The 27,717-nt window shown below is 42.3% G+C and overlaps 1 protein-coding gene across 5 annotated transcripts in view; it reads left to right on the top strand.

Annotated features, from left to right (window-relative positions):
* VAV3 (vav guanine nucleotide exchange factor 3) overlaps positions 1–27,717 on the top strand; it is a 308,707-nt gene that overhangs the window by 272,807 nt on the left and 8,183 nt on the right. For 4 of the 5 annotated variants that reach the window (XM_089686619.1, XM_089686621.1, XM_089686620.1 and 1 more), the window contains 3 exons: positions 10,376–10,463; positions 16,097–16,226; positions 19,686–19,769. In XM_089686619.1, coding sequence (XP_089542745.1) covers positions 10,376–10,463; positions 16,097–16,226; positions 19,686–19,769 — 302 coding nt within the window. The remainder of the gene's footprint in view (positions 1–10,375; positions 10,464–16,096; positions 16,227–19,685; positions 19,770–27,717) is intronic. The other variant, XM_089686622.1, reaches the window with a different exon arrangement.

The following is a 27,717-nucleotide window of genomic DNA, read 5'->3' as shown; positions in this document are numbered from 1 at the left end:
TAGACCTAAGGTCACCAGTATGGCACCAGTTCAGGCACTCCTTAAAACCTCGCCCATGCAACCGTTGGTGATGTATATTGCTGTTTGCCAAACTTTGGCAGTCTGGGCCAAGTCTATGGCATGCAGCCATGCTTTGATTTTGTCAGAACCCTCTGTAATCTAAAATTTGAACCTCCTCACAGTAACCTTGGACTTCTGCATAGACAGTTTGTTGGATTCCCAGTGCAAAATTCTCTTCAGGCTGTCATGTCATTATATATGTGTAGTATCCTCTGGCTGTAGAACTGGTCTGTGAACAATTTGTAAGAAACACTTAGAAAATAATCTGTTTGACAGAAAATGATTTTTTAGAGCATCACTAGGCACTCTTGTCAAGAAAGGTGGACAAAAAAAGCACCCACTTACCCCGTAAGGCCCACTGCAAAATATTCTGCTTATCGGTTGCAGAAGATTTCCTTTTGCCCCTCCCAGCCCTCTGCTTCAAAAGCCAAGTCCACCTCTTAGTTCTGTTGCAAGTCCTGAATGTCCAAGTCAGTCAAGCCTGGTGACAAATTCTCCCTGCAATGAAGGGGAGCCCCTTCTGTTACAAGCGGTAGGATGTCTTTTGGCCTTTTTGAATGCCTAGACTAAGGGCAGTTTAGACTTATGGGTCCAGGAGGTGTCTTAGGAGTACATGCTGGAGTTTTGCTCCCTACAAACTCCCCACTTTACTACCAGATTTCCTTAAAGCGATTCTAAAGGTTCATTTTTTTTTTAGATAACAAACATGTCTATACTTACCTGCTGTGTGCAGTGGTTTTGCACAAAGCAGCCTGGATCCTGCTCTTCTCGTGGCCCCTGCAGGCTCTCCTGGCTCCTCCTGTCTGTTGGGTGCCCCCACAGCAGTGTCCATTCACACATGGAGCCACGGCCTGGCCCTGCCTCTTCTCTCTCCTCATTGTCTGACTGGCTGTGAATGACAGCAGCAAGAGCCAATGGAATCCACTTGCTGTCTGAGCCAATGGGGAGGCAGAGACCCAGAACAGCTGAGGCTATCATTCACATTGCTGGATTGCGACGGGGCTCAGGTAAGTATTGAGGGGGCTGGGGGCACTGCTGCACACAGAAGGTATTTTACCTTCATGCATAGAATGCATGAAGGTAAAAAACCTTCAGCCTTTACAACCACTTTAGCCCTCCAACAAGATTGTGGACCCTTCAGACTGCTTTACAACAGCTTCACTCTTCAGAAGTGATTGTACCAGTTCCCCTGAGGAATTGTTTCAGGGTGGCATTTAGGCATCCCTGATGTGAAGGTGCTCAACACTTTCTTGCAGGTCCAAAAGTTCCAGGTGAAATGGGCCCAGCCTATAATTACATCACTGCAACAACTGTAAGGGACCACCCGGCGGTACCACTAGCACTCCACTAAATAGGCGTTTCCAGAGCACGGAGTCTAAGTCCCAGGGTGCTTGTTCACCAGGGCCCCTGATGGTGGGGATGGACTTGGAGCCCCCCGAGACCAGGTTGTGACTACTGGGCAAACCCGTTAGTGGTAGTGGTATTCGCCGAGGGCTCCTGCGGGGAAGAGCCTGATATGAGGAGGTCAGGAGACCCCACTGGGAGGGATGGACGGATGGATGGATGGATGGCTGAGCAGGTGCGGGGTCAGACAAGCCGGGTCGGTAACAGGGAGGACGGTACGGTACAAGGCAGCGGGCAAAGAATAGTCGGGTCACACGCCAGGTCAGCAACAGCAGGTCAGATCCAATAGGGGGCATTCAAGAGAGAGGTCAGGCAAAGCAAGGGTCAGGGCAGGAGAAATACAGCAAGGTCAAAGCACAATCCGGGTCAGCAACTTACAATTCACAGGTTCGCAGATACAGGATACAGGTAAGACCAGAAGGCACTGAATGACAGCTCAGGGCCATTTAAATATCCCGCCCTGCGCTGCCATTGGTGCCCAGCGGGCGGCCGCGGCTTCTTCTGCGCATGCGCGAACTCGAACGCCGCGGCCGGCCCGGACCTAATGCTCGAGTCCCTGCACAGGGCGGCACACTGCGCCTGCGCCGGGACCATCGCGGCGGGGACCGAGGGGATCCCTGACATTGCCCCCCCCCTACGGGCAACCTCCGGATGCCCACCCGATCTCTCCACCACGGGTGATCGCGAAAGAACCTCCGGACAAGTCTAGGTGCATGGACATTATGGGCTGGTTCCCAAGAATTGTCCTCAGGGCCATAGCCCTTCCATTTGATTAGGAATTGGGTCTGGCCCCCCCTCCTTCGGCACTTCAAGATTGATTCCACCTCAAATTCTTCTTCCCCTTCTACCGATATGGCCTGCGGAGGTCTAGATTCTCGTTCAGGGAAGGTATCTGGGACCACTGGCTTCAGCAGGGACACATGGAAGACTGGGTGGATCTTGAGTGTGTCAGGGAGGACAAGTTCGTAGGCCACCTCGTTGACCATCCGCTTAACGCAAAAGGGTCCTATAAATTTAGGGCCTAATTTCTTTGAGGGGCAAAGCATCTTTAAGTTGGAAGTAGACAACCAAACCTTCTCACCGGGTCGCAACACCAGATCTCCCCTTCGTCTCTTGTTAAATGCCCTCTTGTAGTCATCTTGGGCCCGAATTAGGGCTTCCTGTAGCTTCTTGTTGTTCGAGGAGAAGAACGTCAATGTATCCTGTGTTGCTGGAATTGGGCATTCAGGGACCAAGTCCGGGAGGAAGGTAGGGTGAAACCCATAATTGGAAAAGAACGGGGACTGCCCCGTTGCAGAATGGCACGCGTTGTTGTACGCAAATTCCGCCAAGGGTAGAAGTGGTAACCAGTCATCCTGGGCAAAAGATGTATAGCAGCGCAGGTACTGCTCCAGAGTCTGGTTGGTTCTCTCGGTCTGTCCGTTGGACTGAGGGTGGAATGCAGAAGAGAGGGACAGTTGGATGTTCAGAGCTTTACACAGAGCCCTCCAAAATCTTGAGGTAAACTGAACCCCTCGGTCAGAGACGATGTCTTCAGGGACCCCGTGCAGTTTTACAATCTCTCGAATGAATACTCGCACAGTTTCGGCTGCCGACGGAGTCTTCCTTAATGGTATAAAGTGGGCCATCTTAGATAAACGGTCCACGGCCACAAGAATTGCTGTGTGGTCTCGTGAAGGTGGGAGCTCGACTATGAAATCCATTGAAATTTTCTGCCAAGGCCGTTGGGAATCGGTAAAGGCCGCAGAAGACCCCAAGCCTTGCACCTTGATGGTTTGTTCCTCTGGCAGGTGATGCAGGAGTTAACATAGTGTTTGCAGTCTTTTGCCATGTCAGGCCACCAGAAGGAGCGTCGGAGGAGCTCTAAGGTCTTGGCCGACCCAAAGTGCCCTGCCATCGGGTGGTCATGGCAATGGCCCAAGACCAGAGTTCGGATTTCCTCTGGCACCACAATCCGATCTTCCTTCCACAGGAGTCCCCCCTTGTTCTGGAGGGGCACCCCGGCTGGGATGGATATGGCCGTGGACGCCTCCATTATCTTGGAACGAAGGTCCGTCTGGAGCGCCAAGAAGTTTCCCAAAGACAGGATAGTGTCGGGCGCTGGGACCTCCTTGGCGTCCTCGTACATGCGTGACAACGCATCTGGCTTCGTATTCTTTGATCCCGGCCTGTATGTAATGTGGAAATTGAATCTTGAGAAGAACAGTGCCCATCTTGCCTGTCGTGGGCGTAAGCGTTTGGCGGTCCTCAGGTACTCCAGATTCTTATGATCCGTAAATATTAAGATGGGGTGTGAGGCACCTTCCAGCAGGTACCTCCATTCCTCTAACGCTGTCTTAATCGCCAGAAGTTCACGATCGCCGATATCGTAGTTCCTTTCCGCCGGGGTGAGTTTCCGTGAGAAGAATGCCACAGGGTGGAGCAATTCCCTGGTGCCCTTTCGCTGGGATAGGATGGAACCTACCGCATTCTCTGACGCATCTACCTCCAAGATGTAGGGTAAGCCGGCATCGGGGTGACCCAGGATGGGTGCCGAAGTGAATAGTTTCTTCAAAGCTTCAAAAGCTTCCTGCGCCTCTGGCGTCCACCTGAATCGAGTTCCAAGCTTGGTTAGCTGAGTAATGGGGGAGACCAGACCCGAGAAGTTCTTGATGAACTTGTGGTAAAAGTTTGCGAACCCGACAAACCGTTGGACGCCCTTCCTGTCTGTGGGTTCAGGCCAATCCAGTATTGCAGAGACTTTCTGAGGGTCCATCGCGACCCCCGCGGTGGAGATAATCAGACCCAGAAAAGTAATACTAGACTGTTCAAAGCAACATTTGTCAGCTTTGGCGTATAAGCCGTGCTGCCGCAACCGCCCTAATACCTTTGCTACGTGAACCCTGTGCTCCCCCAGAGAAGGTGAAAAAATCTAAATATCGTCTAAGTAGACTATAACAAAGACATCCAGGAAATCCCTAAAAATGTCGTTCACAAAGTGTTGGAAGGTGGCCGGTGCATTGCACAGACCGAACGGCATGACCAGATATTCGAAGTGGCCGAAGCGGGTGCGGAATGCCGTTTTCCACTCGTCCCCCTCCCTTATGCGAACCAGGTTGTATGCTCCCCTTAAGTCCAGTTTTGTGAACACCACTGCCGCCTTTAAACTCTGGAATAACTCTGGTACCAACGGCAGGGGGTAACGGTTTTTGATTGTAACTCTATTCAATTCCCGGTAATCAATACACGGTCTCAAGGTCTTGTCCTTTTTTTCTACAAAGAAAATCCCTGCCCCTGCCGGAGAGGTAGAGGGGCGGATGAATCCCTTCTGCAGGCTGTCCTCAATGTATTCCCTCAGGGCCCCCAATTCGAGCTCCGAAAGGGGGAAGATCTGCCCGAAAGGGATCTCTGAGCCAGGTAACAGGTCGATAGGACAGTCATACGGGCGGTGGGGGGGTAGAGTATCTGCTCCCCGTTTACTGAATACATCAAGGAATTCATGGTAGGCTGCAGGAATGACCTGCCTTAAGTCGGCATCCCCCTCTGAGCACACAAGGACCTGGGGAACCCCCGGGCCCGGAAGTGCGGCAGTGTTCCCGACAGTATGAGGAAGGGAACGAGACTACCCTGGTTTCCCAGTCAATCTGGGGGTTATGAGCCCGTAACCACGGAAGCCCCAGAATGACTGGAAAAAGGGGTGATGCGATGGCATCCAAGCGGAGGAGTTCCTGGTGTTGGCTGGCAATGGTGGTAGAAATGGAAGGGGTCTCCTGGTTAACCACCCCGATCTTATCCGGGACCCATCGGCCAGAAATATGTTGAACCCCTTTTCTTTTGGTTGGAGGGGAATTCCCTGCTGGTGAGCAAAATTAATATCTACAAAACAGCTGCATGCCCCCGAGTCAATTATGGCTGTCACTTCCACGGTCCTTTCTGGCAGCTGAAAGGAGAGGGGTACAACTAAGTATTGGGAAGAATGAACATCGCCAACAGATAAGGAAGAAGAGGTGCACTTACTCAGTTTCTGCGGGCAGGATCGTACCATGTGACCAGCTTCACCACAGTAAAGGCATAGGTTCTGGGAGCGTCTGCGCTGGCGTTCCTCTGGAGATAGCTTAGGTCGCGCCAGGCCTAGCTGCATGGGTTCAGGAGTATCCTCCGGTGGTGGGTTCAGGAACTGTGGCCTAGTGGATTGGCTGTGACCCTGGAAAGACCCCCAGGTACCTCCTCGACCCTGACCGGACCTCTCAAACCTGCGTTCCCGCAGTCTTCGGTCAATCTTGATGGTTAGTGCAATTAAGTCTTCAAGCGCCTCAGGCATTTCTACCCGGGCGAGCTCGTCTTTCAGGGCCTCTGACAGGCCCATACGGAACTGGTGCACAAGGGCAAACTCGTTCCAGCGTGTGTCCCCCATCCAACGCCTAAAGTCAGAGGCGTACTCCTCCGCCGCCCGTCGGCCCTGCTGGAGTGTGTAAATGGTTGCTTCGGCCGAAGCTGCCCGCTGTGGGTCATCATATAAGATGGCCATTGCGTCAAAAAAAACATTAACTGAGCCTAGGTGGGGGTCATTGTTCCCTCTCAGTCGGTGGGCCCAGTCTTGGGGTTCACCCTGCAGGAGGGAGATGACAAACCACACCTTTACTGATTCCGTCAAAAAGGTACGAGGTTGCAACTCAAAATAGAGAAGGCAGGATTCACGGAACGACCTGAAGCGTGTGCGGTCCCCGAGAAAACGCTCCAGTAGGGGTACCCGGGGTTCGGCCATAGGAAGTGATGCGGGGGCCCCTGAAGCAGGCCCAGGGGCCGCTACGGGCGGAGGTGCAGGGGTCGGGGCCTGTGGTGCAGAGGCAGATATCGTGCAGGCCTGGAACCGATTTTCAATCTGTAAACACCTGTCCTGTAATACGTTTACAGCTTGCGTCAAGGTGCCAGGTGCCTACAAACTTCCTCCAGCGGGGAGGGTCCTCCTCGAGGCTCCGTCATGGCCTTCTGGTACTGTAAGGGACCACCCGGCGGTACCACTAGCACTCCACTAAATAGGCGTTTCCAGAGCACGGAGTCTAAGTCCCAGGGTGCTTGTTCACCAGGGCCCCTGATGGTGGGGATGGACTTGGAGCCCCCCGAGACCAGGTCGTGACTACTGGGCAAACCCGTTAGTGGTAGTGGTATTCGCCGAGGGCTCCTGCGGTGAAGAGCCTGATATGAGGAGGTCAGGAGACCCCACTGGGAGGGATGGACGGATGGATGGATGGATGGCTGAGCAGGTGCGGGGTCAGACAAGCCGGGTCGGTAACAGGGAGGACGGTACGGTACAAGGCAGCGGGCAGAGAATAGTCGGGTCACACGCCAGGTCAGCAACAGCAGGTCAGATCCAATAGGGGGCATTCAAGAGAGAGGTCAGGCAAAGCAAGGGTCAGGGCAGGAGAAATACAGCAAGGTCAAAGCACAATCCGGGTCAGCAACTTACAATTCACAGGTTCGCAGATACAGGATACAGGTAAGACCAGAAGGCACTGAATGACAGCTCAGGGCCATTTAAATATCCCGCCCTGCGCTGCCATTGGTGCCCAGCGGGCGGCCGCGGCTTCTACTGCGCATGCACGAACTCGAACGCCGCGGCCGGCCCGGACCTAATGCTCGAGTCCCTGCACAGGGCGGCACACTGCGCCTGCGCCGGGACCATCGCGGCGGGGACCGAGGGGATCCCTGACAACAACAGATATTAAGGATGTATATTTATGTGGTTCCTGCCATGTGGGCGAACAGCACTTTTTTAGTTTATGACTTTTCCCTTTGACCTGTCCAGGGGTTCTGGGGTCTTAACCATTTCCCTTCTCCTAATCCTTGCGCTGTTTTTCTCTCAGGAAATCCACATTTTTGGATATCTGGGCAACCTTCTTTTGAAGGATCACTCCACTCTTGCCCTAGTGGCCAATGTGCAACAAATGATACAGACACTTAAGAGTTTTTGGTGGATCTTCAACCTACAGAAGTCTGTGTTTGATTCAACCCACTGCATGGAGTATTGTAGCCTAGTCTTGGTAATGGCCCAAGTTGGATGTTTGTTCCCCTGAAGGAGTGTTTATCTTCCGAGCTCATGTTCAGACCCTGTGCTTAAAAAAAAGCTTCATGCAGTCTGATTTTGCATAAGGAGTCTGGAACTCATAGTGGCCTCATTTGAGGCTCTTCTAATGCCTCCCTTTGTGCCAATTCAGGACATTCCCTTGGCTGACCTTGCTCAAAAGGTAAATTTTCTTGTGGCTGTCCTGTAAAGATCTCTTCATTCTTCTTCATAAAGACAGGGAGTTTTTGAGGTCTCGGGTCTTCTTTTTCCTTAAGATGGTATCTACCTTCCACCTGAATCAGAACATAATCCTGCCTCCTCCTTTTGCAGGTGACGAGGAAGGTGGGGCCTCACATGCTGCTCACAGCCACCAATACAAGCCACCAATGGCTTTTCCTTAATTGTACCACTTTTGCGTTGGGGAAGAGCGTTGTACATGCATTTTTGAGAAAACAGCAGTTCAAAAGCCATTGCTGTTTATCAAGACACAGCCATGTACAGCCAATTTTTTTCATATTGACAGTTACACATGCTGCTCCTCCAGGGATTTTCCGTCTCAGCACACAGGAGCTGCTAAGTGTCTGCGTGCATGAGGCCTTCAAGGCTTAAGCCTTGAAGAATAGGAATTATCCTGTTCCTGTGAGGGCTGATTTGACTGTGTCAGTCTGCTCCTCAAGGCGAGCTTTTCAGAACAAGGCATCTTCACACAGGGGATCATGAAGCTAGAGTGGGCTAAAAATAGGTAGGTAATGCACATTTTTTACACAGACAGCATAGGTAGCAGGAGAGGGGAGGGGACATTTTTAAACATAGTGTTAGGCAGGAATTCCACTTTAAAGGAACCCATGTCCTGTACTGTAGCCAAATAAAATGATTTTATTGGTAAGTCAAAAATCCTTATTTTTGCTTGCACATGATTGGATGATGGAAGTCAGCAGAACTTCACCTCAGTCACAAAGCTAAGGAAATATTCCCTTGAAAAGTGCCTTTAGTAAATTAACCCCAACGCTTCCAATTCACCCTTGGTATTTGGAAAGAAAAGAGCATAGAGTGGTTTTAACACTTTTTTTAAAAAAATATATTAAAATAACAAATATGTTATACTTACATGGTCTGTGCAATGGTATTGCACAGAGCAGCCCCAATCCTCTTCTTCTTGGCATCCCTGTCGGTGATCATGTCTCCTCCTCTTCTCTGCATGCCACAATAGGAAGCCAATTCCTATGAAGATGCACCTGTGGGCTTACTCCCACTTCCTGCTCTTGGCTCACAGCATTTCACTGACAGCAGCGGGAGCCAATGGCTCCTGCTACTGTCTCTGAGCTTATGGTAGAGGAGAGAGAGAAACAGCGCTATCGCAGATGGGCAGAGAGCTGGACCGTTACAGGTAAACACTTAGGGAGGGGGGCAGGGGAGACCAACTAGTGCAAAAGTTTTTACCTTAATGGAAGTAATGCATTAGGGTAAAAAAACTTTTTGTCTTTAGAATCACTTTAAAATATAACTAAAGGCAAAACCTTTTTTGTTTTGGAAAAAGTGGAGAGGGATTAGAACACCTGCCAGGTTTGTATTGCTGTCTGTTCCTCTGTTAGGGAGTTTTAACCTCTCTATTAGTCCTGTATACCATTATCACCAAAAGGTAAAGTAAAACAAACTCCCAAATTTTGGGGCTGCCCCCAGAACAGGAATCACAGGAATGCCCAGTGGGGACACCAGTTCTAATGACTCTGGTGACAATCAGGGGTTTCCTTACTTTAGAGGCATTTCCTCTTACTTCCTGTTTTGGCTAGGGGACAGGAAGTGAAGGGATATCTCCCCAATGGGGCACAGATGACAAACATAAATGTTACATGGGTTATTACGCTCACTGTATCCAAAATCAAAGAAAAAATGTTTTGCCTTTTGCTCTACTACAGTAAATTGAGCAGACTGAAGTAATAATGGATATTTCTTTCAGTAAAGCTGGGTTTAATCTGATTGGAGAAAATTAGACTCCGTACGAGTGGGTTAGGTTTATGCTGGCTTGATATAAGAAATGATAGTTTGTAATTGGACTGCAGTTAGCATTATAATCTAATAGACTAGCTTGCTTTAGGGAAAAATATTGACAGACAGCCACTCATTTACCCACTGCTTAACTAGTTTCCAGAATTGTTAGACCCACTTTTACAAACTGAAGGGAAAAGGAAGAACAAAATGTTTACTAGAAATACCTAGAAATACAATATATGTTGGCACAAGATTATTGTTAATAATTTTGTGGTGCTTCCTTAAGGAAGTGCTCCATACAACAGCACAGATCATATGCACATAGCTAAGGCTGGTTTTTACCCTTACTTTCAGTGTAGTAGATTTCATTAACTTATTTTACTTGGAAAACCCCAAATGGAATAGAATGGTAGAGCTGGTAAAAAATGTGAGCTTAGAATAAATATTGTAAATATATTCTTATGCATTTCTGTCTGCCTAGAAAGCTTGTGACCATTTATTATTCTTCACCAAGACATACAATGCAAAAGTTCTGGATAACTTGGCACCTAAGAAGTTCATTGAGACACCTTTGTATATTGAAATGAGGCGATGGCCCATAACCACAAATAATTTGAATTTAATCATGCTGTATAGGAAAGAGCTAATTGGATTTAAATATGATCCTGCAGCCTGATCTTTCAAAAACAAACTGCATGTTTTCTTCACCCTGCTAAATATATTCTGTTAATGAGTTGTCAGGCCTGTGTTGGATGGAATATACACTCAGGCTCTGCAATGAATCTGTTTACTCTTGTTTTGGGCCCTGCCCGCAGGTAATTATTGATCCTTGGCTGATTAAAAGCAAATTTATATTCAGAAGTTATGTTTTGCCCGCAGGTACAACAATGAAGTGAAGCACATCAAGATATTAACGAGAGATGGCTTTTTTCGCATTGCAGAAAATAGGAAATTTAAAAGTTTAATGGTAAGCATTGATTCCGTTCCTTTACTTAAAAAATGTCACACTGATCTATTGTTTGTTAAACTCTTTCTGCCCAAGAGCATCTCTGGCAAACGTGAAGGCTTTCCTGCTTACTGAATGAAAATATCAGAGAATGATTTAGTTTTTCCACATCAGACCCTCTATATACACAGTGAGGGCCATTTATGATGGATGGGAACTTGGAAAAGTGCTGCTATCTAGTGTAAATGTGCTCTGGTAACAAAAGTATTCTTGGCTTTGGTGCCAACTAAGCTGAAACACACAGTGAACCAGTACATCTCCTCCACCAGTATATTTTTACCTCCTCTTTAATCACTTATCCCTCCATTCAGCTGCTGGGAGGCAAAATAACTTGACTTTTGTATACTCCAATTTTCAAGTTGCATCTCACTAAGGACTGAAGATTCTCTTGTGATAGTGAAAGGTCTGGGTCTCTGTTCAAGCAATCACTAAGTGTTAGCACTGTCAGATGGAGGGAAGGGGAGTAAGTCACATGCTCCCTCCTACTTGAAGTACCAACTATTTTTCTTTGGTTTTGATAGCTGAACAGAGCATTTGGGGAACAATGGGAAGGTGCTGCTGATGGAGCCATTATTAAAGTGAATCTGCTGCTTTGCCCTGCGTGGGCAAAACGGGTTTACTTTAGGTTGCTCACAGGCATGAGATGATTGACACCTGACCTGGCTATTGAGAACTGGATAGGCATGTGATAGTAAAGCCAGCTGGATTGAAATTCGTCCGGTTCAGCAGAAACCAGAGGCATTTCAATCCATGTATGGGCAGGTTGATTGTAGTACCCAATTTGATCCATGGATCAGCTTGGGTATAAACAGCCAGTTGGATTTGTCTGCATGCAATTACTGCCAGCGGCTATAGCCGCTAGCAGTAATCATTGTGTTCTGCTGGATGGGAAGGCTCCCATGCCCCCCCCCCCTGCCAGCAGAATACAATCGCGCCATGTGAGGATTCCCCCATGAACACTGACTGTGTTGATGGGGAAATCTTGTGATTTTTTTTCCTTGCAGTGGAAGAAAAGAAAATTACATTGTCTATGGGCTGCTAAAGACCATAGGAAGCCTACAACTTCCACAAATACTTCCTATCTGATCAATCATGGGGGAGGAATTGGTTTGCCAGAATGTGTATGCCAGGCTGATTGCTATTGCTTTTCTGATGTCTGCTCAGTTCTTAAACATACACTTTCAGCTGATGTTAGTTTACATGTATATGTCAGGATTATCCTAAAATAAGTCATTTAGAATTCTAATGTTCTAGATAGCATCAACTTAAATGATTTTGATAGAAAAGCCCTGATTTTCAGTCTAAATAGTTAAGAATACTGCAAGTGGCTTTATCCAGGTCAGGATAAATGTGTAATGCCATTTGAGCACTAAGCATCATAGGGACAGGACTTGAATTAAGTTATTTTTTCAGTGTTCTTTATTTTCAACACATTTTCACCATTTGCCGCAAACATTCTTTCTTTAAATGATGGTATTGCTTTGTGTGATGTAATGTGTCTATTTTATTGCCTGTCAATTTGTTGTTTTTGCAGTATTATTTTTAAACTAAAATGAATCCACAAAGGAAAAAAGTGACTTTTAGAAGACATAACAATGAAAGAGATTTAATTTAACACATAAACTCTCCAAATTGTGCCTGTTTGTAATGGTGTTTTATGGAGTTTTACAACCCAAGAACATACCCATAAAAGCAAAACAATATATTTTTATAATTGGAATAGAGGAAATAAATTAGTTCACTTACAATTTAAATATATTACTTGTATATATTTATTTTATTTGTATTTGGAGTGCTAGAGGCTGGTTATTTCTCGGTTATTAATTCTTCATATCCATTTGGATAGCTGCCTACAGTAGCTTTTCTTATAGTCATATAAAAAATGGCTAAACTGCTGCAGAAAAACTTCAAGTGAATTTAAACAATTTTAAGAGATGTTTGCTCACTGGGATGTTAAACATTTTTGTTGGCTGATGCATGTGTGCTCTTTGATTCATACACTGTGAAATGTATGCATGTATATGTTATGTTTAACTGTTAAATGTTTTTCATATCCTGGGAATCCTAATTAAAAATGTTTGAAAAAATTACACCTCTAACAGCCTATTTAATTATTACTTTTCTGTTTATAAGTTAGGTTAGACATTTAAAGGGAACATTTGATTGGTTAGTTTGGACAATACCAACAACAAAAGATTAATATCTACCAACAAAAGTATTAACATTTAGAAATGTAGACGTTATCACCCAGAAGCAACACAGTATATGGCTGCTGTTCTGCTGCATTTAGCTGTTCTGCTGCATGTTGTATCACAACACATTAGACTTAATTACTACTTAAAGTGGTTCTTCAGTTCCTGTAGCTGCTGACTTTTAAGAAAAAGACACTCACCTGTTCAGGAATCCACGCTGTGCTCACCGAAGCAGATTTCTTTACCGCTCTTCTGTCCCCGGAGCTGGCATCTTAACTTTGGGCAACCAACTGTGACTCCTTGTGGTTTCACAGCCCACTGCACGAGCTGTGCTGCTCCTTGTGAATGGTTCCACAGTCTCTTGGGACCTGTGACGTGTCCTAAGAGGCTGCAGGTAGAGGAGGCGAACTTCCACTCCAATCGCCTAGGCCAGGGGTCTCCAAACTTTCCAAACAAAGGGCCATTTTACTGTCCTTCTGTCTTTTGGGGGGCTGGATTGTGGCCAGTGGGGGTAGAAAATGTCCTAGGCATCAATGAGCATAAGCAATGCCTCAGGCGTGGTGTTCATTTGCATAGTGCCTGTGGTCAGTAAGAGAAGCAATAGTGCCACATCATTGGTATCAGTGGGAGGATAAGTGCACCATCATTGGTGTCAGTGGGAGGAATAGTGCCCAATCATTGGTATCAGTGGGAGAAATAGTGCCCCTTCAATGGTATCAGTGGGAGGAATAGTGGTCCATCCTTGATATTAGTGGAAGGAATAGTGCCCTGTCATTGGTTTCAGTGGATGGAATAGTGCCTGATCATTGATATTAGTGGGGGTAAGCGTGCCCCATCATTGCTGTTGGTTGGGGGAATTATGCCCCACTTTTGGTTTCAGTGTTAAGAACAAAGTGGGAAGAATAATGCCCCAAGGGTTGGATAAAAGCTGGCAAAGGGCCACATCTGGCCCTCGGGCCGCAGTTTGGAGACCACTGGCCTAGGTGGTCAGAGGGGATGTGGGAGCATGTACCTGTCAAAACCAGGTACCTGCTCCCCCCCCCCCAAAAAAAAATGATGTCAATAGTGACAGAGCAGGGGGATGAGGAGGGATAGCGGAACTTCACATTTTGGGTGTAGTTTCACTTTAAATAGAGCTGACCCCGGGGCCTATAGTGTTACAGGGCCTGAGTGTTCCCCCATCGTCCTGTTAAAACTCCATTGTGAGGGTTTTATACAGAGAGATAGGAAATGACAATTACATGGTCCATATGTTTTTAACTAGATTGGGCAATAACCGTATGTCTTTGGGTGGATGCTACACTGCTGGTTGCCTACTACCTGGGGGCAGCAGTAGTCAGACCTCATTTTTAGTCTCAGCTGTCCACAGGCCTTTATATATGCAAACTGACTGATGACCAGGGCTTTGCTGTGGGCACTTGCTCCTTCGTGAAAAGGCTGAGAACTGGTAGAGCACTAAAAAGGTACATGTGCTGCCTGTTTGTTTTGGAGAACCCATTAGGAGGAACCCTATTACAAACTAACCTGAGTGGCTTAGACGAGCTGATTTTTTTTTTTTGCTTTACAAAGCCTTCCTGTATTATAAACTATTTTTGCCTTGTTTAGTAACAGTGCAGGGTAACCTGGATTCCTGATGGACCTGTTTTATGCTTTTTTTTTAAACCAGTACCAGTTGAGCATTCCTCCCCTTGCAACATATGTAGCTGATGAACCACATTAATATAGTCCATTTAAATTCCTACACTAGAGGCAACATTTAAAATATTCATACATGTACAGTTTTTATTACAATTTAATGATATACTGTATTTGATACTCTTATTTAAATGTATACCAGTAAAATGACCTGAAACAGTTGTCAGAGAACAACTGCTCCAGGTTTTTGCAATGGTGGTCATTTAAAGGATTACATTATATATGTGATGACACTATATTTAACATTCAAATTCATATTTAAGTATTTCATACATTTGTAGCTAATTTAGAACATAAAGGACATAAAAGGAAATATCTTATGAAAATTGGTCAGGTTATCATATGCAGTGTGTGAATGCGTCCCCTCGGAATGATCCAAGATAAATACTTAAGGGTCCCCGCTCATGCTGTTAAGGTCAAGTGAGTTGGATGTCGGTGACTAGTGAGGGTGTAGGCTGAGGAAAGGTCCATCCAAACCCAAGCATGCTGCAGAAACAGAAAGACATAGCTTGACCACCACACACCTTGCCTGACCTGAGTGGTTAGCAGGTAAAAGCAGCCTCAGCTCGATTCATCCAGACCACGCCTCCCACAGAATGATGTTATTTGTGTTTCAGTATGCAACAATATACAGAGGGTAATCTGGTTATCTCAAAGTACTCTTTAACTGGCCCAAACATATCTAAAGTAGCAATGTTGCCAAAGTTATCTCATGGTGCAAGTTCTTGTGTTTATTTTCAATTCTCTGTATCACTGTAGAGCTTCCTTTTAACCTAGATAGAAGTAGTACATGGGGTCTAGAAGTCTAAAGGTTTAAGCCCCACTCCTTTTCAGTTTATTTCAAATGCCAGAGTATATTCTGCCCACTGTAGTTCTGGCATTTGTCAGTTGAATTACAGGGAGCAGACCTTAACACCTGGAATAGAATTATAAGTTTCATGGATTCCCTAGGCCTAGAACCTAAGGGGCTCCTTAAAATACAGGGATCAATTTGAAGACTAGCACATGTAGTTGCACACACCACAGGAAACCATTTTACGTTAGACGACAATCATTTTAATGTAAAACATCAGCTTTCCAATGGATGGTAGAACTCGTTGAGCAGGACTACTTTCTCATGCAAAGAGACTTTAAAATTGTAACATCGACTAATTGTGCTAAATGTGTCACACTTTATTTTTAACCCAGAGTTTCTAGGAAGAAATTAAAGCAGAGCTCCAGACAAAGCTAAAAAAATAAAAGTCAACAGCTACAAAAATTGTAGCTATTAAAAAACAGCCTCTCTCCTGTCCCGTGATCCAGTGGTGTACTCACCGCAGCCGGTTTCACCTGCTGTCCTCACTCCCCAGCGCCACCATTTTAAGTGTGCTTGCGGTTTTACAGCTGGGTGCCCACTGCTCATGCGCGAGTAGTTCTGTGCCTTGTAAATGGTCTTGTGGTCTTCCTGGACCTGTCATGTGTTCCAGAAGACTAGGGGGAGGGGGAGGGACATCTTCCACTTCTGGTCGCCTAGTCAAACACAGCGGAAGTACCTGCTTCCCAAAGGTGCCAATTGCTCACGGGGAGCAGATGACCAGTACTTAAAGCGGACCTTTCCCTTTTGAGTGGAGCTCCGCTTTAAGGGTTTACTTATTGAACTGTATCTTTAGTGTAAATTGTCATTAAGCTTTATTAGTTATTAATATTTCTGTTTTTTGTTTTGTACAGGAACTTGTAGAGTATTATAAGCACCAGTCTCTTCGGGAGGGTTTTAGGAGTTTGGATACAACCCTACTGTTCCCTTACAAAGCTGTGGAAAATCAGGCTGGCCATGCAAGCAACAGATCGTCTGGGATGTGTAAGTATTCATCCATTGACAGCTCTGTCAGGCATGATTCTTCATTAAGTATCTTAGACTATTTTCATTTTTATACAGAAGCAATTGTTTTTTCTTTCTGTAGAATTAAAAGTACCAGGTACAAATTATACTACTAGAAATAGTTCAGAGGTCTTCTGTAGACAAGGAGAGTCTTTTATATCACAAATGTGTTCAGATAATGAGCAATATTAACATGTCTGAGATGGATATACAGAATATTATCTATTTTTTGAATTCTCGCAGCACCTGGAAACTTATTTGTAATAGTAGTCCAATAGCCAGAGACAGCTATAGCTATTTGTTGTCATCTAAAGGTGTAAAAAAACCAGCCCAATTTGACAATTTTTGAACGTTTGCTAAGCAAGAATATTTTTATAATCTGTTACATTCAAACCTACATTATATACTGTAGATGGCCAAGTGTTTGTGGAGACCTGATAATCCCACCATCACTATGATGTGAATACTCCTGAGTTCAGGTTTATTGCTACAGATGTGCACTTCTGAATTTGTGGCCACAGTTTTGAGATAGATGATATTTTTTTCTTTTCCAGCATGACTGTGCCCCTGTGCCCATAAGACATAGTTTAATAATGTATTTAGTATGGATGAACTTGAATTCATCCCATTGAACACCTTAAGAATGAACTGAAACACAAATGTTCCTTTTGATAGAATTTATACCAATTCCCATAAACACACTCCAAAACCTTGTGGGAAGCCTTCCTAGGCTGATCTAGTTACAAAGGGAGGGGCTCAACTCCACATTATTGCCAGAATTGAGTAGAATTGGATGTCCAATATAGAAGAGGTGGCCAGGTATCTACAAAACCTTTGCCATAGAGTGTGTTTTCATACATATATACAGTATATTGCATATTAGGTCTCCTTGCCTTTCTTTAATTTGCAAAGTACAATTACCTATATCAACCAATAAACATCAATGAGGTTACAACGTTACAGATGTAATATTATAACACAGTCATAGTGCCTAAAAATACCTTTCTGCTGCTTTTCTCATAATTAATGACAACATTTTAACTCCTTTCTGCTTGATTATGCATGCATTTCTTAATGCAAACATCAAGAAAAACTGGACCGTAGAGTTAGGCAATGCATGATCTTTATCATGATTAATTACTGTGAAGCAGTGGAAGAGGACTGATGACATCAATCTCCCAAGATGCATTTGAAAGGCAGAAATATATGTAGTCTGATTGTGATCAAAATGGCTGGTGATTCATTTTTACCATGTTTACCTTAAAATAGATGCAGATCCTAGCAGAATGACATTTTGGATGATTAAAGCACTGTGGGGGTTATTCACTAAAACTGGAGAGTGCAAAATCTAATGCAGCTCTGCATAGGAACCAATCAGCTTCCAGGTTCTATTGCCAAAGCTTAACTGAACAAACTGATGTTAGAAGCTGATTGGCTACCATGCACAGCTGCACCAGATTCTAAGTGCACCAGTTTTAGTAGATCTACCCCTGTGTATCATAAACAACTGCTATTTCTTTAATATATTGTATTATAGACAATTTGCATTTTCTTTTTGAAAAAGCACTTTAACTTTAACTTTGTATCATCCTTTGTTGTATCCCAGTGCTGCCGATCACCTGTAGCCTCTTTGCAGCCCTTTCCTGTGGACATGCATGTACTCCAGCAGTTCCTAAATAGCATTTCTCAGGGTGGTATTCTTGATGGTGACAACAGTGGACCATGCTTGCCTAATGTGTGTTGAAAGGTCCACTTGTAGTCTCCATCTAAAATCCATGTGACAGGGTGACAATGTGGAAGTACAATGGGAGACAGGAGCTTCATTCATGGAAGCTGGTACTATGAATTAAATAAGATTTCTGAATGGAGGGGGCAGATGATTAATAGCTCAGCTGCCTGTGTTCATAGAGCCTGTTTCATGCATATGAGCTGTAGTATGGCTTCTATGAATGGCAGAGCTGGGTGGAAAAGTTGGCATAGTCAGGCTGTCTTAACAAGAGCCACTGACAGCCCCTTACAGTAGTTGTATTGAGGTGGGGGGTGGGGAAGGTGACAGGTGGTGGTGGTGGGGGGGGATGTGCATGGATGGAGGAGAATTCATACTAGTGGTTGAGAGGTGGGAAAACCCTGAGGTTGTGCCATGTTTTTACTGTCCCCCAGCCACCACTTCCTTTAGCTACAGACACAGCAGCAAGGGATATACACATGCTGTGGCAGGAATTTTACCCACTGTCACTTTCAGTGGAAGTAGTGCCCATCGAGTGCAATCCATTCAAGTGAAGGGGGCTCCTCTGCTAGGGCCCCGCAACTGTGTGCAGTGCGGTTTGCAGGGGGTGAAAGGTACATCGCTATGCCTCCGCAATGCCTATCATATGCTCTCTGAAGAGTAATTTGGACAAGGATCACTCTTCAGAGATCAAAGCATGTGCGAACGAGCCCTAAAAGAAGAGGAATCAGCCCAAGGGATACAGTATATCCTACTGACTGTATGTCATGTTCCTTGTGCTGATGTTTCTGTTTTTAATTTTAGCTACACTTAGTCTTTAATCCTATGGTGATGATAGATGCCAGTACAAAATGGATGTGATTTAGAATTGGCTACAAATGTTACAGCCTAATAATACAATTTCCTTTACACACCCCCTCAATCACATAATACAAGATCTTACCTGACTGGTTATACATTAAATGTATACTTTATATATGTTAGGCGACATTGTATTTGAGCCATTGTTTCAGTGCATGCATGATATAATTTTGCTATACCCCGTAGCTGTTATTAATTAGGTCTAAAGCAGCTGCAAAGTCACAATTTATGAGTTCCAGTACAGCGATATTAGGAAAGCAACAAGCAAAGCAACTTGACATTTCTCAAAATCCTTCTTTAATAAGCACAGATTGGATGAACATTTATACCCATATAATACATTTGTTATCAGTTTCACACAAAAGCATTCATAGACTTCCTGTGACTATGCTGTTTTTTTTCTTAACTGTCAAGAATAGCAGGGAGCCTGTGAGCGAACTATGCTTTGTGTGAGCTGAAGGAAGTATGGCTGTGCTACTTATTGTCACTGTGGGCCTATTTATAAAAGGTCAGGAATCCATTTCTGACAGTTTAACCTACTTATAAAGCTGCTCTGGGCAATCTATCCACTCATTCGGTCCCATATTTCAACACAGGTGATAATAATTCAGCAAAATACATTTTTGTAAATGGATTGTGTCGGGTTATAAAAACTTTCCATCTGTCATTTGTGGATAATTTACTCCTGCCTAAGCCGAGACGCGGTTATTTTGCCAATCTTTATAAATAGGCCCCTGTGGATCATAGTTGTGCTGCTTAGTGATGCTGTGTAGATCCGGTGCGGTTTAATTTTTAGTGACTCTGTAAAGCAGTTGTGACACTGGTCTTTGCTTGTCTGTCTTCTTTCAAAGCCACGTCTGTGCTGTGTGGGTTTGCTTTTGTTACTGCGCCTGAGTACAGCTTTGTGCCCCCCTCCACTTCTCCCTTCTGGTCAGGTAGCTATTGCACTGCTTCTTATTCCTCTTGCCTGTGCCTCACTGTCATGTCCAAGTTGCCAAATTTGACATTTATAAAAACATAGTGACTGCATGTTTTCTGCTGAGTTGTCAGCCTAAATCTATTTTGGCACTCTTCTAAATTTTAAAAGGTTCTGATGTCTTACCAACTCAGTGTGGGAAATCCAAAAGGTTGTCCAGTGCATCCCAAAGCCAGTGTATAGAGACTACTGTGGGATTGGGGGTGGGATGGTTAACCAATACAAGTGCAAGTAAATATACAAAAATAAAAAAATTATGTTTGCACTTTCTCATTCTTCCAAATTGGCCCACATTTTTGAGTCAGTAGGTTTATTTTATACACATGAAGTACTAGTTGTGACCAGTAGAGGGGAGAATTTACTTAACAAATTCCCAGCCAATAGTTAAAGAGACAATGTCACTTTGTCAATGCAGGAAAAAAGAGTTTTGGCTTTAGATATGCTTTAAAGTGTATCTATACCAATTTTTTGTTTTAGTTTTTGTATACAATAGGGAAAGGTTGGAACCCTCTTCAGGTTTTACTGCTATCAGGGGCTTCATTAGAAATGTCTGTTCTGCAATATACAACACACAAACAACAGTACAAATCTAATTTGTCCAATAAAAATATTGTGCTCACCAATAATTTGTGAAATAATGTGAAAAAAGGAACAGCTGCAGCACATAAAGTTAATCAACCTTCTGGATAAAATATGTTCACCAATGTGCCACGCCAAACCTATATGATTACTCATCAATATACAATTCAAATCCAAAGTAGTGCAATAATAATGAGCAAAAAAGATAAATAATATAAACAGATTAAAAATGTGTGCAATATTTAGCCCATATTGTCAAACATAAAACTCCCCTTTACCAAACGATCACAATTCCCTACGAGTACGGAATTCACTCAGGTTTCCTTTTATCATGCAGCGGTAAATGACCGCTGCTCAGTTCTCTGGCATTCTCAGAGGATCAGTTCTCCTCTGAATGCCTTTTTATGAAGCGATGTAGATCGTTTCTCCAAATGAAGAGAGAAGCGATCTACAAACACTTTGAACGCTAGAAAACAGATGCTGTTACTGTAATCTCGTGAGATTACAGTAAGATCAGTCAAACACCATTTACTAAGCAGTGGTAAATTACTGCTGCTTCGTTTGCGGTCCCTCCGATTCTCCACCTCTGGGCTGGAGAATCTGGAGGGAGAATTTTCACACAGATCGCCAGTGAAGGGCTGACATCACTCCTTCATACACTGGCCATCTGTGTGCTGAGATGATCAGTGGAGAACATATTCTCCTCTGATCATCTCTGTTTCCTAAACCACTAATGATCTGAGATCAGCAACGATCCTTAGGATCATCGCTGATCTCTGTTTCATAAGAGGACACCTCAGTGTGATAAAACATGAGGCTCCTTCTACAAGAAGATGACAAAGACCTCAACATTTATTTGCTCCTCTCCAAGCAACACCAGAAGCAAAACAGATTTTTTTTACCTTTTGACAATGACCCTTAAGTTATAAAAGTCTCACAGCACCTCTTCCCCTTTAGGAGCCAGGATCAGCTCAAAACACTGGCGTGCTGATGTGTCTTCAATAAAGGGTTCATTCAACAATAAATCACCAGGGCCATGAAAGGATACAAAAATGAAACAAATAGTGCTCTCTGTATATAACAATAGATGTCCTTTATTTATGCACTAAATCTCACTCACAAAGTATTAATATTCAGAGGCCAATAATGACCACTATTGCAGGGTGGGATGAATCCTGCAGTTCACTTTTCCCCAAAGTCCAGCTCTCGCTCGAATCGGACTGCAAACTCATAGGAGAAAGGAAGCCTCAGTCTAGTGTGCTTTGTATTGTTCTGCCCTAAGTGTTACATCAGTTTGACATTTTTTTCAAGGGAACTGGAGTTATTCCTTATATAGCTAATGCTGGCCTGCCTACAGATCTCAAGCTGTCACAGATACTAGCATTGCCATAGCAGAGTGTAAACAATAACAAACGGCGCCCAGCAATGCCGCAAATTAAAGAGTAAATGCAAACCTTAGTGGTTAGACCAATCTGAAGGGCACATGTAAATATATAATTTCTTCTCTATCAACTGAAATGGAAAGTCAGCTACTGCCAATAATTCTACATTCGTTCTGAACTGATGCAGGAGCTTTTCATAAAAAATAGAAAAATCTATACTGTATAAAAATGGATTATGGATGGAAAAAGGTATATACATATTTATTATTTTGGAAATAAATCAATTAAATACTTATGTGTCGAATTCTTTCATTTACTGTCACAATTAATTCATAATGTTAACAATAACACCTTGTGAAATAAGTAAATATGTATGGATTCATGTAAAACATTGTGTATTAAATATATTTAAGTATTTTAACATCACAATAGCAGTATATATATATATATATATATATATATATTAATTCAAATTAATATAAAAATTGAGAGAATTGGCAATAAAAATTATATTCCATTTGTTACTCTACAGCCACCCTGACTACTCTACTCCACAATCTCTATTCTTTACAAGTTGCTAAGGAAACAATTATTATCTACATCTCTGTTTGACACTTTAGGAGCAAAAGTACCTGCTTCATAAATCCATCATAACTCTTTTTTGGCTAAATGCCCTTTCCAATTGACATCCCCCCTCCAATATTTTGTAATCTTTTCTATACCCCAAAATTGCACAAGGGAGGGGTTCTTAGCATGGTGGGTGGCAAAATGTTTAGAAACTGAGTGTCCATCATAACCATAATTATATTACATAGATGCTCTCTAGTGCATACCGCCAATGGTCTCCAGGTGCAGACAATGTATTGTAGGATGCAGGGACACAGGATAAAATACACACCACTCTCCATATTGCTAGTTACAAAATCTCAGATATTGTATTTCCTCTTGGTAGTAAAAATTTCAATGTGGTTTCTTCTGCACTGATTGTATTTGACTGTATTACATGCTCGACGTGTAAATGTTGCTCATTATTTCTTTTTTCTCAGAATCTTTTTTTGTAAAAAAAATCTTGTTCATGGGTGCAATTTCTCCTAATACGTAGAAATTGTACAACCAAGACAGGTGACAGCAACTTATGAGGGGAATATAGCCATTTATATTGGTTTCCCTGAAATGCATTGTATAAATCCTGCCATCCTCCACAAACAGATTGAAATATAAAAATACATCACTAGTGAAGTGATAATTATATGTAAGCACAATGTTTTTATCATTGTTGAGACCATTCATAAAATCTATAAAAATGCATTCCCTACCTTTTCAAATGAACATCATGTCACCTATAAGCACTTATAAAACAAAAACTGAGGCGGCTTATTGGCCAAAATATTTTGTGTTTCCCATCTTGTTTCAAATCCCATAAAGGCGTTCACAACACTGGGAGCAAATTTAGACCTCATTGCAATGCCCGTAATGTACCTATAATATCTGTCACTGTACCAGAAATAATTGTATGGGAGGCAAAATTTCAAAGATTTCAAAATAAAGTCCTTTTGTTCATAATTTAACTCATTAGAGGAGTTTAGAATCCATTCAATGGTTGTTAAGGCTTCTATATGACCAGTGATCGTACAGTGCGATCCAACATCCACAGCAACTAAGAAACATTGAGGCTCAATTTCTATACCTTCTAATTATTTCAATAGAGGTTTAGTATCTTTAGGATAAGAATCTATTTGTTGAATAAAAGGTTGTAAAAAAAAAATCAATGTACTGACCCAACCTCACTGTTAATGTGTCTATACCATTTACAACAGGCCACTCGGGAGGGTTCATCCAAATGTTCAGAGGGGTTCGTCCAATTTCTAGGTATCTTTGGTAAATAATGTATATAGGCCATTGCACTCAGAAGGTATTAGAAATCCTTTTTCCGTTATATTTAACACTCATTTGTTTTGACCTTCTTTAATCAGCCTAATTAATTATTTTTTATATTCACTCAATGGATTCTTCCTCAAAATGCAATAGGTATTTGGATCTGACAATTACCTCTCCTTCTCCAATTTATAATCTGACTTGTTTAAGTCAACTATAGCGCTCCCTTTGTCCACTTTTCTAACTACAATTTCTTTGCGCTGTTCCAAAGTGTTGCTGCATTTTTTGTTTTTTAACTTTCAGTTTGCTCAAATCTTCTAAAACCATAGTCCTAAACACTTCTATGAATTTATTTCCACTCAATACAGGATTAAACACAGATTTGTTTTATGGAACTGGTAAGAACCACACCAATATCTGACTGTGTACCATTAGTGCTGTGTACTACTGGTTTTTTACAAATGGCATTCCTTTAAATTAAAATTTCTCACATATTCATGCTTACCTATGTAGGCATGAAATTTGTTGCACTTTTTCTTAGGGGCAAATATCAAGCCTTTATCTAATAATTTCAACACCTCACCATATAGCTGTGCAGTATTCAAATTGCAAATACTGTCATCATTTGTCCTTTCCCGTTTTGTGCTTCTGACTTGCTCTACATCCCTGTTTCCTCTTGTTTCAGGTGACCAAAAACTGTTTTTTTCCTACTTTGTTAGTTTGATTTTCCCTTCTTGGTATTTTTCGCCACTAAAAAATTAGCCGACTGAGAATGCAGAGTGGCATCTTGTCTTTAATCATCTCTATTCAAAACTGCAAATCTATCATACAAATGTAATAATCCTTTCTCTCTTCAAATCTCCTCTAATTGTCTGAAAAGTCCCTTCTGTCTTGTGGTTTATGATACCCTACTCAACCCCTTTCTTTAAAGGGTAGTCTTGATTTCCACTGTTTTCTTATCTTCCCTTGAGAGCTGGGTATGTCTTAAGTTTCTGGTGGGTGTATAACGGTCTCTCTTTGGTTCATCTTCTTTGGCTTTTACCAGTGTTGTCTCAGTAGAGGCAGGGGCATTTGCTTATGCTATTTTAGTTTGCCATTTAAAAACGTTATTGCTTTTAAAATCCCCTAACTACTTTAAATACTTATCAAATGTGGTAATATCCCACCAATCATGTAGATTTTCTCTATCCTATGCTTCGATTTTTTTAAAAGAACATTCCAGCACATCAACCTTCCTAACTTCCCTGTAGCTAAGAAAACTTCATCCAAATGAATATTTGTGTGTTCCATATAACCAAAAATGTATATTGTGTTCAGCAAAGAGAAAAGGAACTGTGCCTTTAAACTAATTTGTACAATAAAAATCTTTGCGTTCACCAATAATACGTAAAATAATATGAAGAAAGGAACAGCTGCAGCACTCAAAGTTAATCAACCTTCTGTATAAAACATGTTCACCAATGTGCCGCGTTAAATCATGAAGTACAAACTGATATGATTATCATCAATACAATTCAAATCAAAATTAGTGCAATAATAATGAGAAAGTGAAATAATATAAACAGATTAAAAATGTGTGCAGCATTCAGTTCATATTATCAAACATAAAGATCCCTTTTAACAAAAGATCACAGAAATCTCAGCATGTATGTGCAATCCTCCACATCAGTGCAAAAACCACTCAGTGTGATAAAATGTGAAGATCCTTCTACCAGAAGATAACAAAGATCTCAGTGTATATGTGCTCCTTTCCAACCAACACCATAGGCAGTAGTGGTCATTTTTGGCCTCTGAATATTAACACTTTGTAAGTGAGATTTAGTGTTTTTTTATTTTTTTGTTTTGTTCTATGGCCTTGGTGATTTATTGTTGAATGAACCCTTTATTGAAGAAGCATTAGCATGCCAGTGGTTTGAGCTGATCCCGGCTCTTAAAGGGGAAGAGGTGCTCTTTGAACTTTATAACTTAAAGGTCATTATTATAAGGTGGGAGACCATCTGTTTTGCCTCTGGTGTTGGTTGGAGAGGAGCACGTTCATGTTGAGATTTTTGTCATCTTCTAGTAGAAGGATCTTCATGTTTTATCACACTGAGTGAATTTTGCGCTCGTGGAGAATTGCACATACACACTGAGATCTCTGTGATCTTTTGGTAAAAGGAATCTTTATGTTTGACAATATGCAATGAATATTGCACAGATTTTTAATCTGTTTAAATTCTTTCACTTTATTTGTTCATTATTATTGCACTGTTTTAGATTTCAATTGTATATTGATGAGTATTTATATCAGTTGGTTCTTTATGGTTTAGCGCGACACATTGCTGAACATATTTTATACAGAAGGTTGATTAACTTTGAGTGCTGAAGATTTTTATTTTTTCATATTATTTCACATACTATTGGTGAACGCAAAGATTTTTATTGTACAAATTAGTTTAAAGGCACGGTTTCTCTTTGCTGTACACTATGGTTATTTCAGTTATAAGAAACATACAAGTATTTATATGGATGAATTTTTCTTAGCTACAGAGAATGTTAAGAAGGTTGATGTGTTGGATTATTCTTTTAAAAATTGAGACATAAGATGGAGAACAAAACTGCATGCTTTGTGGGATATTACCACCTTTGATAAATATTTAAGGTATTTAAGGGATGGCAAATTAAATAGTATAAGGAAATGCCCCTGTCTCTAGTGAGACAACACCAGTAAAAGCCAAAGAAAATGAATCAAGTAGGGAGAGTTATACACCCACCAGAAACTTATGACATGTCCTCCAGCTCCCAAGGGAATATAGGAATACAATAGATCAAAGGATGGAGGACTCAGGAGCTCAAAGAAATAGATACAATGACCAGTGGAAACCAAGACCACCTTTTAGAGGAAGTAGTCGAGCAGGTTATCATAAACCGAAAGATAGAACGGACTTTTCAGGAAATAGGGGGAGATTTGAACAGAAGAAGGATTATGTCCCTTTGTATAATAGAATTGCAGTTTTGGATAGAGATGATTATGGACAAAATGACACTCCACCTTCTCAGTTGGCTAATTTTTTAAAGAGCTGAGAGATACCAAGAAAGGAAAGGAAGGCCAAAAAGGGAGGAAGAAACCAGTTTTTGGTCACCCAACACAAGAAACAGGATGTAGAGCAGGTCAGAAACACAAAAAGGAAAAAGACAAAGTAGGACAGGATTTTTTCAGTTTGAGTACTGTACAACTAAGTGATGAGGAATTGAGATTATTGGATAAAGGCTTGAAATTTGCCCCTTAAGACAAACCTAAACACATTTGATGCATATATAAGAATACATAAATATGTGGGAAAATTGCATTTAAAGAAATACCAATTGTACACAGCACTACAGGAACACAGTCAGATACTGGGGTGGTTCATACCAGTTTGAGAAACAAATCTGTGTTTAATTCTGTAATGAGTGGAAATAAATTCACAGACGTGAATATAAAAGCTAAAAAAGATTTCTAATACTTTCTGAGTGCAATTGACCTATTATACATTATTTACCAAATATACCTAGAAATCACACAAACACTCCCAGGTGTCCTATTGTAAATGGTATGGACTCTTTATCAGCGAGGTTGGGTCAATACATTGATATTTTTTTACAACCTCTTATCCAACAAACAGGTTCTTATACTAAAATATTAAACATATATTGAATTTATTAGAAATTGAGCCTGAATGTTTCTTAGTTACGGGGGACATTGGATCGCTCTGTACAATCATTGATCATATAGAAGCCCTCACGTTCGTCAAATGGATTCTAAACATCTCTAGTGAGTTAAATGATGTACAAAAGGACTTTATTTTGAAATCTTTGGAAATTTGCTTCTCACACAAATATTTCTTGTACAGTGACAGATATTATAGACCTGTTATGGGCGTTGTAATGAGGGCTAAATTTGCCTCCAGTGTTGTGAACATCTTTATGACTAGATGGGAAACGCAAAATATTTTAGCTAAAAAAAACCTTAATTACAACCCGGTTACACCGGGTGCAACTTGCCATGTGATTTGCCATGCAATGCGAGTTGCTGATCGCATTGCAAGTCGC

This window comes from Staurois parvus, unplaced genomic scaffold (assembly GCF_062004578.1).
Source record: "Staurois parvus isolate SC_StPar_1 unplaced genomic scaffold, SC_StPar_1.0 ptg000402l, whole genome shotgun sequence".
Classification (NCBI taxonomy): Eukaryota; Metazoa; Chordata; class Amphibia; order Anura; family Ranidae; genus Staurois; species Staurois parvus.
This window is presented reverse-complemented; position numbering and strand designations above follow the sequence as displayed.